The sequence below is a fragment of the Dryobates pubescens genome, chromosome 38 (genome assembly GCF_014839835.1).
Source record: "Dryobates pubescens isolate bDryPub1 chromosome 38, bDryPub1.pri, whole genome shotgun sequence".
Taxonomy (NCBI): domain Eukaryota; kingdom Metazoa; phylum Chordata; class Aves; order Piciformes; family Picidae; genus Dryobates; species Dryobates pubescens.
Genome location: NC_071649.1, coordinates 4,168,554 through 4,183,846, shown reverse-complemented (window position 1 = coordinate 4,183,846; position 15,293 = coordinate 4,168,554). Strand labels below are relative to the sequence as shown.

Below are 15,293 nucleotides of genomic sequence, written 5' to 3'. Positions count from 1 at the left end.
AATGAAATCTGTGTATTAATTCTTAAGGCCATGCTGTCATCCTTAGTTTTTCAGTGGTAGAGGGTTAGAAAAAAAAAACCTTTTTGTATTGATTATCTGAGATAAACTTCTCACCAACAGCTCAGAAAGCTTTGTGCAAGATTGACTCTGTGTGTGTGTGTGTTTTAAGAGTTCAGGGCCTGTGTTCACTGAGAAGTAATAGAAATACTGGCTTAACAAGCAGTTGGAGAAGCTTCTGTGGGATACTGCTGCAATTTCCCCCCCCAAATTTTAAGCTGCTTTTTAAAAGGAGTGTGAACACGAAGAGACTTTTATGGATAAGAGCAGCTGGGTTGTGTTCACACTTCCCATTCACAGAGAGTGGGGATGGTAAAGGGAGAGGCCATGGATGAGGTTCCTTACAGCTGTGTGCAGGAGGTGGACTACAGAGTAAGCCAGCTGGGGCTTGTTTGGCACAGCAATGGAGGAGCCGTGGGACAGTGACACCTGGAACTCCAGTAAGAGGCTGCTGCGACAGGAACTTGTAAGCAGATGTTCTTCAGCCATCGGTACCAGTTTGTCAAGGTGTGTTGCCATTCGTTGGCTTTTATTTTTAAGGACATCATGAACCTTGTAAGTCTACTGCATTAAAGATGTACAAAACCAAATGGAACCTACTCTGATATAGGACACTTCAATAAACAGTCAGCTGATGTCAAGTGGGGATTGGTTTCGATTATTTCAGATAGAATTGAGCTTTCCAGGTGGCTGCAGGATGAGCTGCAGCGCTGGCTGGCCTGTGTTATTTCACCTAGCACCAGTGCCAGGGTAGAGCTTGCAGCTAACCTGATCTTAGCAGAAAAGCCACCTCTGAGGGTGGGGGAAGCAATCAAAAAGAAAAGCACATTTACAAAATTATTGAAAAACATTTATTATACTTAAATCAAAATGTGTACATCTTATTAAAAAACAAAAAGCAATTTGCTGGTGCCATAATTTAATTCCAATTTCAAGTGAGCCGGACAAACTACTGTACAACTTTTGATAGTCTTCAAAATTAAGATATTTGGATACTTTCCAATCAAGGATTTTTCCACTTTTTTTTTTTTTTTTTTGTATAAAACATCTGGATTTGAAGATGGTGTGAGCTGAAAAGACACAAGTGTCCGTTCAAGAAAATGCTAGGACCAAACAGTACCCAAAGAAAGATGAGCAACCTACAGGCAGAAATGTGTTAAGTACAAAAGAATACTTCCAGTGCAGAGAACACCAAAAAAAAAAAAAGAAAAGAAAAAAAAAAAGAGAGAAATCCTCTAGCTTTGATGTATTTAAATTCTCAAAATGCTACAGCTTTTAGAAGCTTTTCTGCTACGCACTCGAGCTGGTTACGGGAGAGGGAATGAACAAAGCCAGGCTGCTTTTGCAGGCGCTGCTGGAGGCGCTGGCGTTGAACACTGCGGCATTGAAAGCAAACTGCTTCCCAAGCTTTTAAGCCAGAGAGGAAGGGGCAAACTTCTCCAAGGCACAAAATGACAGCTCTGAAACTGTCCCTTAATGCCTTTTGAAATGCCCTCCAAGTACCTCAGCATTGGAACTTAACATTAACATAGGCAATGCTGTGCTGTGTCTTTAGAAGGAAGGAAAGCGTGAGCCCTGGAGCAAGCAGCTGGCCGTTGCCCAGGGCAGCGAGTGTCTGGTCCTGTGAGGAGGCACTGCAACAGCTGTACAGCCTGGGCTCAGGGAGGCTGAGAAGGGGCAGCAGGAAAGGTAGGAGACTCGTCCGTAACAGTGCCTGCAGCCAGGCCTTTACCTGCTGGGAAGGAGACGTAAATGGTGAACATTTAGTGTTACTTAAGCAATTTATTGGATGGTGCTGACAGCTACGGCAGCCCTCTGGTGCCAGGGGGTCATCTTCCCTCCTCAGCAGAATTCCACTAAGTCACAAACCCCATCTCTCACTGCTAGTATTTTTAAACCCACAATTTTACAAGCAAAGAGTTAAACTGCAGCAGTGCTCCGCAGAGAACCTAGGAAACTAAACATAAAGGATGCATAGGCAATTCTTTTCCATTAAATTCATTAAAGCAAAACACAATTACTCAGTACCCCATAGGACATTAATCCCTCCAATAAGGTACTATTGATAATGCAGTTTGCTGCATGCATATATTGCATCTGTCGGGGGCTTCTTCAAAGCCCTCTTCTGGCATTTACACTTCTTACATACACTCTTATACACAATTTACACAGGAAGCTGTTTAGACAGCCTTACTCTCCAAGACCCAACAATCTGATCACCATCAGCTTAACTACTCATCTCCACACAGATTAGCATGTGCTCTGCTAACATCAAAAATAAAACCAGCCTAAGGTACGAGCAAGTAATAGACAAACTGGCACAGAAAGGTAAATGCCCCCAAATAAGTTTACATTCATCTCCAACTGGACACAGATCATAGAACAGCAGCAGTGCTTTGCTTCTAGAAACTGCATCTACTGGCCATAATTTGCCTTATTTCAGGAAAGGGCAAGCACCTTTGCTCACATTGTCTTCCATGCCTGTACGTCAGCTGTCATGGCATTATACCTCTCATGAGGACACTTAGCTATGGCAGTGATAAGAAAGTTCACCTATTAAACAGCTCATTAGAAAGGTCATTTTGTGTTTTCAATATGAAACATCTTATACAGTGAAGTTAGATCCTAAGGTTGTGAATGATCTTCATAGTCTTTAGGCAGGACTTCATTCTGTGTTGGGGTATCAGTCTAGCAACTGTGTGACATCACTTCAGAATTATATGGAAGCCTTCACCATTCTCAGCTGAAAAAGGAAAAAAGAAAAGGTCAAGTCTTTTATAAACAGAAGCATAACTAACCCAACCACCTATGGTCCTGGGTTTGGCTCTGCAGCACTGGGAGAGAACTTGGAACATGACAAATCAGCAACTTGCTCCTCAGACAGAACTAACACTTTTCAAATCCCTCTGGTGTGCAGGCTGGTTATTTCTGAATGCTTCCCACTGCCCATGAAACCCCCTCGCCGAGAGCGGCTCCTGATACTACCCAAACTAGCCAGCTTCAGCGTGTGGCTTTCATCTTTTGTGAGACTGAGCTACAGAAAGCCCAACGGAAATGTTAAGAAAACCCAAACCCCTGTGGACTTTATGCTTGGAAGCTCACAGTACCACCAAAAAACCAAAACCTCAACAGCCAAGACAAACAGGTCCCTGACAACCACAAACACGAGCAGAACAACTTGTTTCACGGTAGCATGCTGACAAAGTGAAGCGGGCTTTAAAAACACAGCATTAAAACCCCCTGCTTGTGCCACAGAGAAGTGGTATGGTAACACCTTGCAATTGAATCTTCAGCGTTAGGGCAGTTCACGTAGGGAACATTTGCAGTCAACCTTGTCCACCGATCTCTAAAATTTCCTTGGCACCTTCTACCAGAAATGAACTGGGCTCATCTGAACTCCTCCAGAACACTGAGTGGTTAGCAGGGAGCCCCACAGCAATCCTTGTGTTTAACTGCGGGTACACAACTGAACTAATTCCCCACAGCTGGCAGCACAGGGCAGGGAGAAGTTTGTGCTGTGGCTGTTCCCCGTGCGTCTACCAGTTGATGCTGAAGAGCAGCTTCAGCTCAGCGAGCCTCTGTTAAACAGAGGAACTCTGCTGCAGCCTTCCCCTACAATGGCCACATCCTGTCTACAGCAAGCAGCTGCTGACCAGGACCACTTAGAGCAATGACAGAGCAGAACCGGCACTTGGTTCAGCAGTCACTACACAGCTACAACTGCCAGGATTGGGTTTTTTCTCCACACTTACGAGCAACAATCACTGGTCAGTGGTGGCTGACAGAACTTTAAATAGGTTTTCTTACCAGTGAAAGCCTGGAGAAAAGACTGAGGTATGCCACAGAGGCCAAAAGGCCTGGCTCCCAGAGGAGGAGCCTGTGGCCAGTCCTGTCTGTGAGGACAGGTCACCCTTCACTCGCTCTGCTGCTGCTCTTCACTTGGGGGGTATTTATTAGAATGGTAAAGACTGCCTCAAAGAAGGCTCTGTGGTAGAACAAACAATGCTTTAGAGTGTCAGAAAAGAGATGGTACCTTTGATCGTAGTGAATAAGAAGCAACTCTCATCTTGAAAGTTTTGAACCATCTACAAGAAGAAGAAGCAGTAGGTCATACTCAGGAGAGTTTCAAACAATGCAAAACAACAGGTCAGACATTAAAGGCAAGCAACTGATAAGCAGCTGTGTATTTTTATGGCTTCGTTCAGCAAGCATTTCCCAAATTAAATTACAGTACTGTCACAATACTGTGTCTTAATCACCTCACAGTGATTAATGGCCACTGGGAGCCCAATACTGTTGGCTGTGTTTTTGAAACTCTAAATACATGTAGCAGATACTTGACCAAGTAGACTTCAGCAGCATTTAAATGCTGCCAGGCTTTGGGTGTGTTTGAAATAAAACCTCGCTGCTAAGCAATCACTGCAGCACCATACCAAGTGCCTTTCTCTTCTCAGAACTTGTAAAGGCCACTTCAAGGATCCTTCTGTGCATTTTAATGCAAAGGAAACAATACTCCTGTCAGAAGATACTTGGCTGCATTCCCCAACAGAAGAGCCAGTGATAAAAGCAGCATGCATAAGAAAATCCCCCATTCTATCCAATCCACACATAGTATTTGTCATGATAATACTACTTGCTTACCTGATCACTAACAAGGATGTGGATCCCGGTGGGGCCCTGTCTGTAAACCTGGTTGATCTGATGCAGAGGAATATTAAATGCCGAAGCAAGCTTGCGTGTGACTTCTGAGGCTGCCATTTCTTCTAAGTAGATTGCATGATAAACTACAAGGTAAAAAAGTATTTACATAAGCTTGGTGCTACTAGATAACAAGTGACCAGAGGAAAGAAAACAAAATTGGTTGGGTTTTTTTTTTGTATCCAGGCTTCTAAAAACACTGTGCCCTTTCTCACTAAGCAGCATGAACTACCATCAATTCTTTCAAGGTGGAGTCCTAAACACACCTCTCCAAGAGAGGGAGGCTTCTGGTGGCTCTGATCCTGAAGGCAACTTCCACATTTTTCCTATAGCCCTTCAGACAAAGGCAGCCCTGTTAGACTGAAATGGATCTTTAGAGCCACTTGAGGATGAATGTGAAAGTATTTGGGGACCATCTCAAAAGCAGCAGGTCATACATCAAAGGGGAAACTGCTGCTTTAAATAGGGACATAAGGGGGGGGGGGTGTGTTGCTTTGTTTTATCTTTTTGTTTGATTCTTTTTCTCTAAAGGAAGCCTATCTCAAGGAATTTCCTACAGCTATCTCAGAGTGATGGGCAGCAGGGGGGAAATACAACTGAACAGAGCTCTAAGAGCAAGTAGCTGTTCAGCCCAAAGCTGCCTTTGCAGTTTTGTTGCTTACTGCTAGATGCCCTTGGCAGCTCGCACATTTCTCTGTCCCCAACCAAAGACTGAAGGTATCAGAGGGAAAATACCTACTTGACAGAGACTAGAGAGAGACAGTATCCTATTTACAGTTCCTCCTCCAGCTCAGTTCTTGCAGGGAACATACTATTCTATCAGCAATAACCTATACAGCTTTCAGTTAGCTAGGGCACTTCACTTGAGCAAGAACAGGATTTCCAAATGGCTCCATTCTCTTGTCAGATACATTAAAAGCTGCCATCTGTGCTGACACAGCAGCTATCAGGAGAACCAACCATACTAACACCATGAGCCCATGCACCACTTGGCTGTTTCCCTTGTCCCAGCCCCACCAGTTTCAATTGAGTTGCACAGAAAATGACAGGAAAACCTATCAGAAAATGGGGCTGAAAACATTCTGCTTGCGTGTAGCTTTCACATGCACCTACACCGGTCTGCTCATGACCCTGTCTGGAAGAACACAGCAAAGGTAATTTGAGAGCTTCTTAATTAATTAACATGTAACAGAAGTTTTATCAATGGATAAGGAAAAAAAAAATCAATTATTTAACCTTGAGCTGTTTTAAGATTCCATTGCTGGTGTGCAGCTGAAACAGCAGCCTTGTTCTGAGAACAAATGCCTGCACTGTTCGTAGAGCAGCAAAGCAGCCTTTTCCCAGCTCTGTTGTCATTTCTCTTGGTTTAGGCTTGCTGAGACCCAGCAGCAGTGCTCTGAGAGCCCCCCTGCTCCCTACCGTATATTGCACCGTTGCTGCTATCGCTGCTGCCTGCGTCTTGTCTTTCCAGTTCTATGCTCCTCAGCGGCTCCTGGCAGACGTAGATTGTTAACCGGGGCCTAACAGACCTGAAAGGCAGGGAGATCAGTGTCACAGAAAAGGTCTCTTGCTCTGGAAATACAGAAACTGACAGGCCACTGCTTTGCTATGCTGATGGTGCAGCACTTGAAATGTTCTCTTTTGCTGACCAACAGAAATCAAAATACCAACAGTGCTCAGAGGTCTCTGGGGTGCTACTGTGGTCAGGCTGAGTTTCAGTTTGTTCACCAGAGTGCTGCTTGTGGGGAATCCTGGAACATAACTACTGAGTAACAGTGACAATTGCTGGAAGCCAACGACCATGAGCACCCTTTCAGTCAGATGCTGTCTGGTAGCACTCAGCACCTGTGACCTCAAACCCTCCAGCTGCTGTTATTAGCTCCCCTAAATGAGAAGCTTTTATCTTGGCAACAAATCCATCTGTTGCCAAGAGGTTAGCGGTGCCCAAATGCACTGGTACCAGTGTTGCAGCCTCCCTTTTTGCTCACCAGTGCCCTCATCTCTGGGGCCCTGAAGGCACAGAGGGGAGGCAGCCAGTTCTGGGCAGAGCAAAGCCCCACCAGCGGCAAAGGCACCACGGAGGTTACCTGGATTTCAGTGCATTATAGAGCCGAATGCCGTCGGCAGGACCACAGATTTGTACCAGATCTTCTCTTGTCAGCTTTAATAAATCAGCACCTGGACAAACACAGGAGGGTTTTGATGAAGATCATGTCAGAACATCTGTACTTGTAACACTAAATGGTATGTTCATTTTAACTAAAAATAACAAACTCCACCAATCTGAAAATGGCCTCCTGCAAACAGGAACAAGCAAACCACGTTCAGAACCAGAAATCAGCCTCCTCCAGGGGTGGTCAGTGTCACTTGATGATGCTCACAGCTCTGAAAAAGTACCAAGTCTGCCAGGCATGCAGTTTCTGTATATACATGGGACTCTTCCATATCCAGACAATGCCTTAAATGACTCTAAGTGTTAACTGACTCCCAAGGCCAGTGTATATTAAATAGAGCAAAGATTTCTCTCTTTGATGATCTCTCACTTGATGAATTGTCCCAGGTAGTCAACAATGCCTCACATCCTCTATGCCCTGCAGTTATTACAGTGCCCTCATTTATAGAAGATACTGCTACAGGTTGGCATAGCTACAGCAGTGGAGTCAAACGAGTCCATCAGCAGTCTCTGAGGTGAATCCAGATTGTGGAATACTTCCATCCAAAAGCAACTGGGTTGTTGTTTTTTCTATTGTGACCCTGGGCATAAGTGGTCTTAAAACAACTCTTTCCAAAACATTTACTTTAGGAAGGGAAGCTTCAATGAAAGACACTGAGCAAATCTAAGCTCAAAATGGAAGGAAGGACCCTTCCTAGAAGCAGCATGGGTGTCAACAAAGGAAACAGTCTGACAAATCAGTCACTGTAAGAGGAATAGGAGGACAGGAGATTAAAATAACTTAAAAAGATGTCTATTTGTAAAAGTACTCCACAGATGATCTAGGAATGCCCAGGGGAAAGCCAGTAAAAATAAAGGGTCATCATGGCCCTTAAATACTGTAACAAAACCCCCACGCCTGAAGAAGTGTAATAAAACATACATACACCACACCTGCTGCTTCAGTGAACATCTATCAGCCAGCTGCTGTTTGACTTCTATAAAGACAATAATGAAAAGAACTCCTCCTCTCCAAGTTCTCCCACGGTCCCTGTCAGGAATTTGGCACTAGAGTTTACTGGGACAGCATAGCAATCATAAGATGAGCAGCAGAGCTCAAACCCAAGGTAGCAGCAGAGGAATGCCCAGCCTCCTGGGGAAGGGCACAGCAGAGCAGCCAGCCTGCTCACCTGCCTCCCCACAGCTGCTCCTTAATCTCCAAGGAGCAATCACAGTTAGAAGGATTTTGTGAACCTGGCTTCACTTTTGGGTGTCCAAAACAAAGTAGAAAACAAATGCCTTCCAACACAAATAGACCATTTAATAAGCAAATGGGTAAGTTGCTAGAAACACTGGTGCTGTATTGTTTTCAGAGAGTTATTCACACACACAAACCTTGCTCTCTTACCATGAAGAAAGACTTTACATAAAGAAATAAACTATAGATACCTGAGAAATTGGAAAAAAGTCTTGTATAGGTGGAGAACCTGTTCTTGAGCAACCATTGCTGAGTTTCCTGGATTGTGGCTGAAGGATGAAGCTGCTGTAACAAAGAAGACTGGATATAATTTGGATTTGGAAAAAACCATTGAACCATTGAAAAATACCCTTCAGCAAAACACTTTTCAGTACCTCTTAATGCCAAGGTACACACAATCATGTGTTCTGACACAAGCTTACAAATACAGCCATGATCAACACCAGAAAGCAAATACTCACATCTCCAGACCCTTGAGAGGTTCCATCTCCTTGGTGATTTGGGGAGGAAGAATTGCTACAGGTGTGAAAAAATAAGAAGTATTACCAGAATTTAATTAAGCAAAATACTTAAGCATTGCTGAAAAATAACCTGAAATCCACCCCCCTCCCCCAATAGATATCGCTGTAAATAGTGCCTCAGTACAACGTGTTCTAACCAACAGGACACCTGTTGAGCAGCCTGTAAAAATAGTTGCAGAGGTTTTTCTCTTGCAAATTGTATTAACTGTTTCTGAGGGGAACTGAGACTGGTCTTACTGTAAAAAGCTGAACAGCTTCTATAGACAAGGACTAAGCCAGAACAGTTAAAAGGTAAAGAGTTTGCTGTAGGACAACAGACAGGAAGAAAAGTTGTCAAGAGTGTGTAGTGAGAAAGGAAACCATCAGAGCAAATGTAATGACACAAATGGAATCCCATGGTGCAAGGGTCACACTCTCAAATAAATACATAGGCCAAAGCAATCTCCCATCCCCAGATGAACCAGAAAGCAGTCTCATCTACTCAGAAAATGCTGCTGAGTAAGCTTGGTGTTAAAAAGGTTACCTCAGTAAAGAAACCTACCTGTCTGGGACACTGTAGGTATTGTGTTGAGCAGAGGTAAAAGTTGGAGCAGGAGTAGGACTGTTGTTTACAAATGTTGTGGGAGTATCTGGCCATGGTGAGCACTGAAGGTAAAGAATTAAAGCTTAAGTTTCTCTGGACAATGCGTTTTCACTCTGATGCACTCTCGTTTCACCTCAAACCAGGGTTTTATCCACAGAGAATTCCAATTTGTAATTTGAAATAAAAGATTCCCTCCATCCCACATACTACATGCAGAGACTTCAGGTAAAAATCAGTTTGATCTTTTCTTTCATGAAGTCTCCCATTTATACTGTCTGCTGTTAACAAAATGCAGGTCTCTAGACACCCTCACGAAAAATACCTCTGCAGCCTTCCTGTAGGATCCGTTTCAGGCACTGGAAGGCAGCTCTAAGGTCCCCCTGGAGTCTTGTCTTCTCCAGGCTGAACACCCCCAGCTCCCTCAGCCTATCCTCAGAGCAGAGGTGCTTCACCCCTTGGATCATTTTTGTGGCCTCCTCTGGACTCTTCAACAGCTCTGTGTCCTTCTCATGCTGGGGACAGCAGAGCTGGAGGCAGGGTCTCACAACAGCAGAGTCAAGGGGCAGAATCCTCTCTCTTGACCTGCTGGCCACACTCCTTGTCCAAAACTCAAAAGGCATTCAGCAAGGGTGTGATACCAATACAGAAGTCCCTGGCCATTGGGTGTAAACTCAAAAGAAAAAAACCCACTGTGTCACAAGGAAGCATTCAACTTCATAAAAAAAGCCATCAGAGAGCAGAGAAGAGACTGACAGTGTGTCTTTACCTGTAATGAGCAATGAATATATACTGCTGGATGTTCACAGAAGTCGGTTTTGAGGTCTCAGGGCTAACTGTCCTCTGTTACTAGGTACACTAGTACCTAGTGCACACTAGCACACACAAGTGTGCTCTGGAAATAATGCCTTAATTTCCAAGCACTGATTAACTTCTGAAAAGCAGACTATCTTGGCTCCATCTCTAGCATTCTTCTGTACAGAACATGAATGAAGTTATGAAGTGCTGAACAATGGTTTTACTGAATTAGACAGAAAGACAGGAATCTTTCCAAGCCTGACTTTTCAGACTCAGGATAAGTGCAAAAACCCCAAGTTCTCCCAAGCCTCTCTTTGGTGTCATTTCTCTTCCTACTTGCAATCTACCTGAATCTGCCCAAATGCATGCTTCACAACAGAGCTTCTAGTAAGTCCATGCTATACTCAAATACCAAATCAACATGCAGGCAAAAATGATATATAGTTGGGCACACAGCATCACCTTTAGAGATCAGGACAGCACTTTTATCGCACAGGGGGACAGAGCTTTTTCAAGGAACCTACAAAACAGAGGTTCTTGCCCCAGACACCTGCCCTTAAGTGCCAGCAAAAGCAAAACTCCTGCTCATATTAACCTGATTACTCTGAATGCAGAAGAAGTTACTCTCAAAGTGTGACATCACCCACTATTCATATCCTGTGTGCTGGTGCTGCTATATGAAGTAAAGAGATGTAAAATGAAACAGAGGAACACTGTGTGCTTATGTTAATAAATTAGTTTTCTTCCAGCTCCACTTTCTGACTCTTACAGCCTCTAAAAGGTTTTATATTCAAAATTAAAGCCACACTGCTGCCCCAACCTTTTAATGTTCCCATTTCAGTGTCTATACCTGCCCTACAATCAGCTGTCTCTGCAAAACATGACCATTTCACCAAGTTCAATGGAAGTGCAGCTTCAGGTAGTCTAGTTTGTGACATTCTATACGCTAACATCAAAATCAATCAACACACTGAAGACCAAAAAACATGCAAAGACCCCAACTATCACAGTACAAATTTCCCTTTTTCAAATTAAAAGCAGTTTAAAGAATCTGCTGTGGTTTTAATCTCTTCCTCCTTAGATAACTTCTAGCTTCTATATATCACAGAACTGTCAGGGTTGGAAGGGACCTCAAGGATCAGCCAGTTCCAACCCCCCCAACTATGGGCAGGGACACCTCACACTACAGCAGGTTGCTCACAGCCACATCCAGCCTGGCCTTAAAAACCTCCAGGGATGAGGCTTCCACCACCTCCCTGGGCAACCTGTGCCAGGGTCTCACCACCCTCATGGGGAAGAACTTCTTCCTGATGTCTAAATGTAAATCTCCCCTACTCTAGCTCGGATCTATTTCCCCTAGTCTTATCACTACCCAACACCCTGAGGTATTTGAAAGAGAGAGAAAAAAAATGAGTCTCAGCACACTGTTAACTGCATGTGGCTGGCTGGCAAGCACTGAGACAAATGCTGCAGAAACTGCAGTGAATGCATTGAATTTCAGAACATCAGATGAATGGAAAGGACCAATGGCAAAGTGTTATCCAGATGGCATTCTTAGGAAAATGAATGAAAAGGAAAAGATGGGTGATGGCAATGAGAACTGGAGATTCTTTCTAAGGAAAGGATAGAAGAGTAGAGCAGAAAGATCAAACTCCTAGAATCCCATATGAACTAAACTGAAAAGACATTAGATTCAATGTTTCCTGAAGGAAACGCAGGAAGAAACCAATCTGTTCAAATCAGACTGTGGCTGAGCTGGAAAAAATCATATAGGAAAAAAAAACAACCAAACCCAAACTCCAAACCACCCAAAAAACCCCAAATGAAATGGAATTAGAAATATCCAGTAAATAAAACAGCAGAATGTTGGAGGAGCAAAATAAAAAAAGCCAACATACAAAATGAGATGCAAAAGGCAAGGAACAAAAAACCTGTATGTGATGTGTAGCAGGAAGGTAACGATACCCAGCTTTAAAAAGAACTATACACCGGATCAATCTAAATTTCTGTACTTCAGGAAAAGATTCAACAAAGAAAATTGTGGGCATGAGAAGCAGCATTGGGTAAGGAACAGCCAACATGCTCAACTCGGTCACACAAAACACACTCCGAACAATCCTGTTTTCCTCTTGTGATGAAGCTACAGTTCCCAGGACACTTAAGTACAAGGTCCATCATAAATGAACACATAAGGAGTAAAAATGGTCAGTTCTCTTACTTAAAAGTAGATCTTTAGTACTAGTTTGTGTCTACACCCCTCAGTGACAGCTGGTAAGAAAGTGACTCATGAGTTGGCCTCCAAGCTACGGATCAGACATCCCTTTTTTAGGTCAAGCAAACAAGTTACACTAAATTTATGTAGTTAAACCCAACACTTAACAGAGTGCATAGTGACTACCATGGTTTCACTATGAATACAGCAAAAACAGCATTTCATGGTATTTTTAATGGGCCTGCTGATTTCTAATAATAAAAATAATTGTCATGATGGAACAGGTTGTGTTGAAGCTGCAGATCATACCAGGTTACAAGGCTGAAAGCATTTCACCCTGCATGAATAAAACCCTACATGGTCTCAGTTGACCAAATGATCCAAAGGCAGTGTTTATTTAGGGCAAATTGAAACCAGAAGCAGCTGCACGAAGGAGAGAGCTGGAAGGCTGTACATAGCTGTTACGACAAAACATTTGTGGGTCAGAAAATCACAACAGTTGGAAAAGACCCCCAAAACTGTCAGTCCAACACCACCATGCCCGCTAAACTACGTCCCGAAGTACCACGTCTTCACATCTTTTGAACGCTGCCACCATTTCCCTGGGTAGCCTGTTACAATGATTGACCACTCTTTCAGTGAAGAATTTTTTCCTAATACCCAATCTAAATCTCTCCTGGTGCCACCTGAAGCCATTTCCTCTCTTTTTATCACTTGATAACTGAACTGAACCCCATCTCACTACAACCTCCTTTCAGGCAGTCATAGAGAATGAGGTGTCCCCTCAGAGTCCTCCAGACAAAACAATCCCAGTTCCCTGAGTCCTTCCTCATAAGACTTGTTCTCCAGACCCTTCATCAGCTTCACTGTCCCTTGTCACCCCCATCCAAAGCAAGAAGGGAAGGGATGGATAAACACACACACAGAGTCTCCAAGGTGTGCTTTGGGAAAGCCATTAGTCCAGTACTACCTGTTCTATCTCCATTTTTCTTTGCTCCAATTATGGTGTAAGAACAGGTTAGACAGCTTTCAGATGTTGTTAGGCTATGGTTTGTCCTATTCTGGACAAGGCATTTGTCATGTCTTTAAAAAAATCCTCCTTCAAGTCTTCCTATAAGCAATCATTCAATGAACTATTATTAACAACAGAAAGAAGAGAGCACAGTAGAAATCCCTCCAAGAACCACCTTCAGAAGCTGCCTCAGATATGCTTTATAAGTGACAAAATCCTGATTTTCTCCTGTCTGTACCTCCCCAACTCAGGGCCATCTGGAACAAGTGAAAAAGAATGTTTGCATTGCCAAAGAATCAGAAAGGTTACATCTTAAAATAAAATATACACGACTTTTCACAGACCATACATACAAACTACATCACACCTGAGAGACACGAGTCAGACAGTTGCTGCCTGACCGCTGCTGCGAAAGAGCTGCCAGCACAACATGCCCCCTCACAGAACACTCTCACAATGGTCTTCTGAATAATTGACATTTAAACTTGGCAAATGGAAGGTGCAAGATTGTTTCTCATCTATAAAAACCTTAAGGTGAGTGGCACTGAAACAGCACTGAAAACAAAACAGCACTGAAGACATCTGAAATAGTAAACCTTGCCAGAAAGGGTGTGTAGGATGAAGGTCAGATTCATTCTGGGGGCACTTAGAGGGTCAGCCTACAGGCACCATGAGGAAGTGCTGACTCTCCTGAGCTGCATTAACCTGCCTACAGCACAGTATGTAGATGGCTGAAGGAAAAGTCAGTACGATCAACACTAAATGGTGTTTTAAAAACACTGAGATAGACAGAAACTTGTATTGGATGTGAGTACAAATACAGGAAACAACACTAAATGTCACTCTTCTTACTTCCACTAATTACACACAAATAAGAAAGCAAAAGGCTGTTTCAGTTAAAATCATGTAAAAGGAAAGCTCTTGGCTTTTGAAAGTTACACAGTCCCTCTGCAACAGTTCAAGTGTTAGATTTAGGAAGGATTCCTTTGCTGAAAGCAAACATGAAGCAATTGGTGTACATAAAGGTGAATAGAATTAAGGCACAGCAATCAAAGTACTTTTACTTTATGGAATGGAAGTTTCTCCTATATCTAACACTGCACAAGGTATCTTGCACAATGAAAAGGTAAGCAGAAGTCCCTTACACTGCCTCGCTTTGCCAGAGAATCACCGTAGTCTGCTGGCAAAGTCCGCTTGCTGGACTTTTTCTGCTCATGTTCAACTGCATCTTCAATTATAGGCTCAAGCCTCATCTGGACAAACACCAAAGATTGGGATCAATTTCTTTTCATTACACAGTGAGGAAAGATCTATAAGCCTTTTAAAAACTTGTGAAATCTTTATAAAACTGCATAGAGCTCACTGATACTCCAATAGAAAGAAAATGCAAACACCTGCTGAGGCTCTGGCCTTAAACTCCATAATCTGCAAACCAGACTTTGAAGCTCAAAATTTGGCAGATTAGTTCAACTCTAGATTCCCCCCTCTCTTTTTTTGGTTTTTCAGTTGCAAGATTTTTAGATCTGTACCACAAGATTTGCTCTCAGGTTCAGTCCAGTCAGTCAAATGCTGCTCAGTCTTGGTGTGTTTTAATACAAGCACCTATCAAGTATGTAAATAAGAGCTTACTAAACAAAAATGTCAACATTTAATGTTGCTGTTCACTGGACAAGTTTGTCAAACAGAAAAGTTTCTCTCTGTGTAGTACCAATTCTTCCCCAGCCCTTCCAAGACTGCAGCTAGGTGATATGCTGTATCTATGTATTTTCTCCTCAGTCAGCAGAGAAAATGCTGGTTTGTTACCTCTGTAAGAACTGTGGTGTCATATGAAGGCTGATACTTCTCTTTCTCATGTGCGGTTCGCTTTTCCATCTTTTCTCTGTCTGTTTTCTGCTTCCTGTCTGCTCCTTTTGGCTAAAAATGAACAGTTACAAGAACAAGAATGTATATGGAAAATGGGCTTTATAACTGAAATCTGATATCAGAAATCAAGCAGTAATATAAA

General features: G+C 43.1%; 1 protein-coding gene across 3 annotated transcripts in view; it reads right to left on the bottom strand.

Annotated features, from left to right (window-relative positions):
- Positions 1-1,270: 1,270 nt before the first annotated feature.
- Positions 1,271-15,293, bottom strand: part of UBP1 (upstream binding protein 1) — a 28,696-nt gene continuing 14,673 nt past the window's right edge. Inside the window, exons 7-16 of one of the 3 annotated variants that reach the window (XM_054177138.1) lie at positions 15,092-15,202; positions 14,434-14,541; positions 9,228-9,331; positions 8,627-8,681; positions 8,357-8,447; positions 6,843-6,933; positions 6,175-6,284; positions 4,699-4,841; positions 4,091-4,142; positions 1,271-2,800 (exon numbers count right to left, since the gene is read on the bottom strand). In XM_054177138.1, the coding sequence (XP_054033113.1) occupies positions 2,763-2,800; positions 4,091-4,142; positions 4,699-4,841; positions 6,175-6,284; positions 6,843-6,933; positions 8,357-8,447; positions 8,627-8,681; positions 9,228-9,331; positions 14,434-14,541; positions 15,092-15,202 (903 nt within the window). In that variant the 3' untranslated portion in view covers positions 1,271-2,762. Of the gene's footprint in view, positions 2,801-4,090; positions 4,143-4,698; positions 4,842-6,174; positions 6,285-6,842; positions 6,934-8,356; positions 8,451-8,626; positions 8,682-9,227; positions 9,332-14,433; positions 14,542-15,091; positions 15,203-15,293 lie in introns of all 3 variants that reach the window. The other 2 variants (XM_009898992.2, XM_009898994.2) reach the window with 2 other exon arrangements.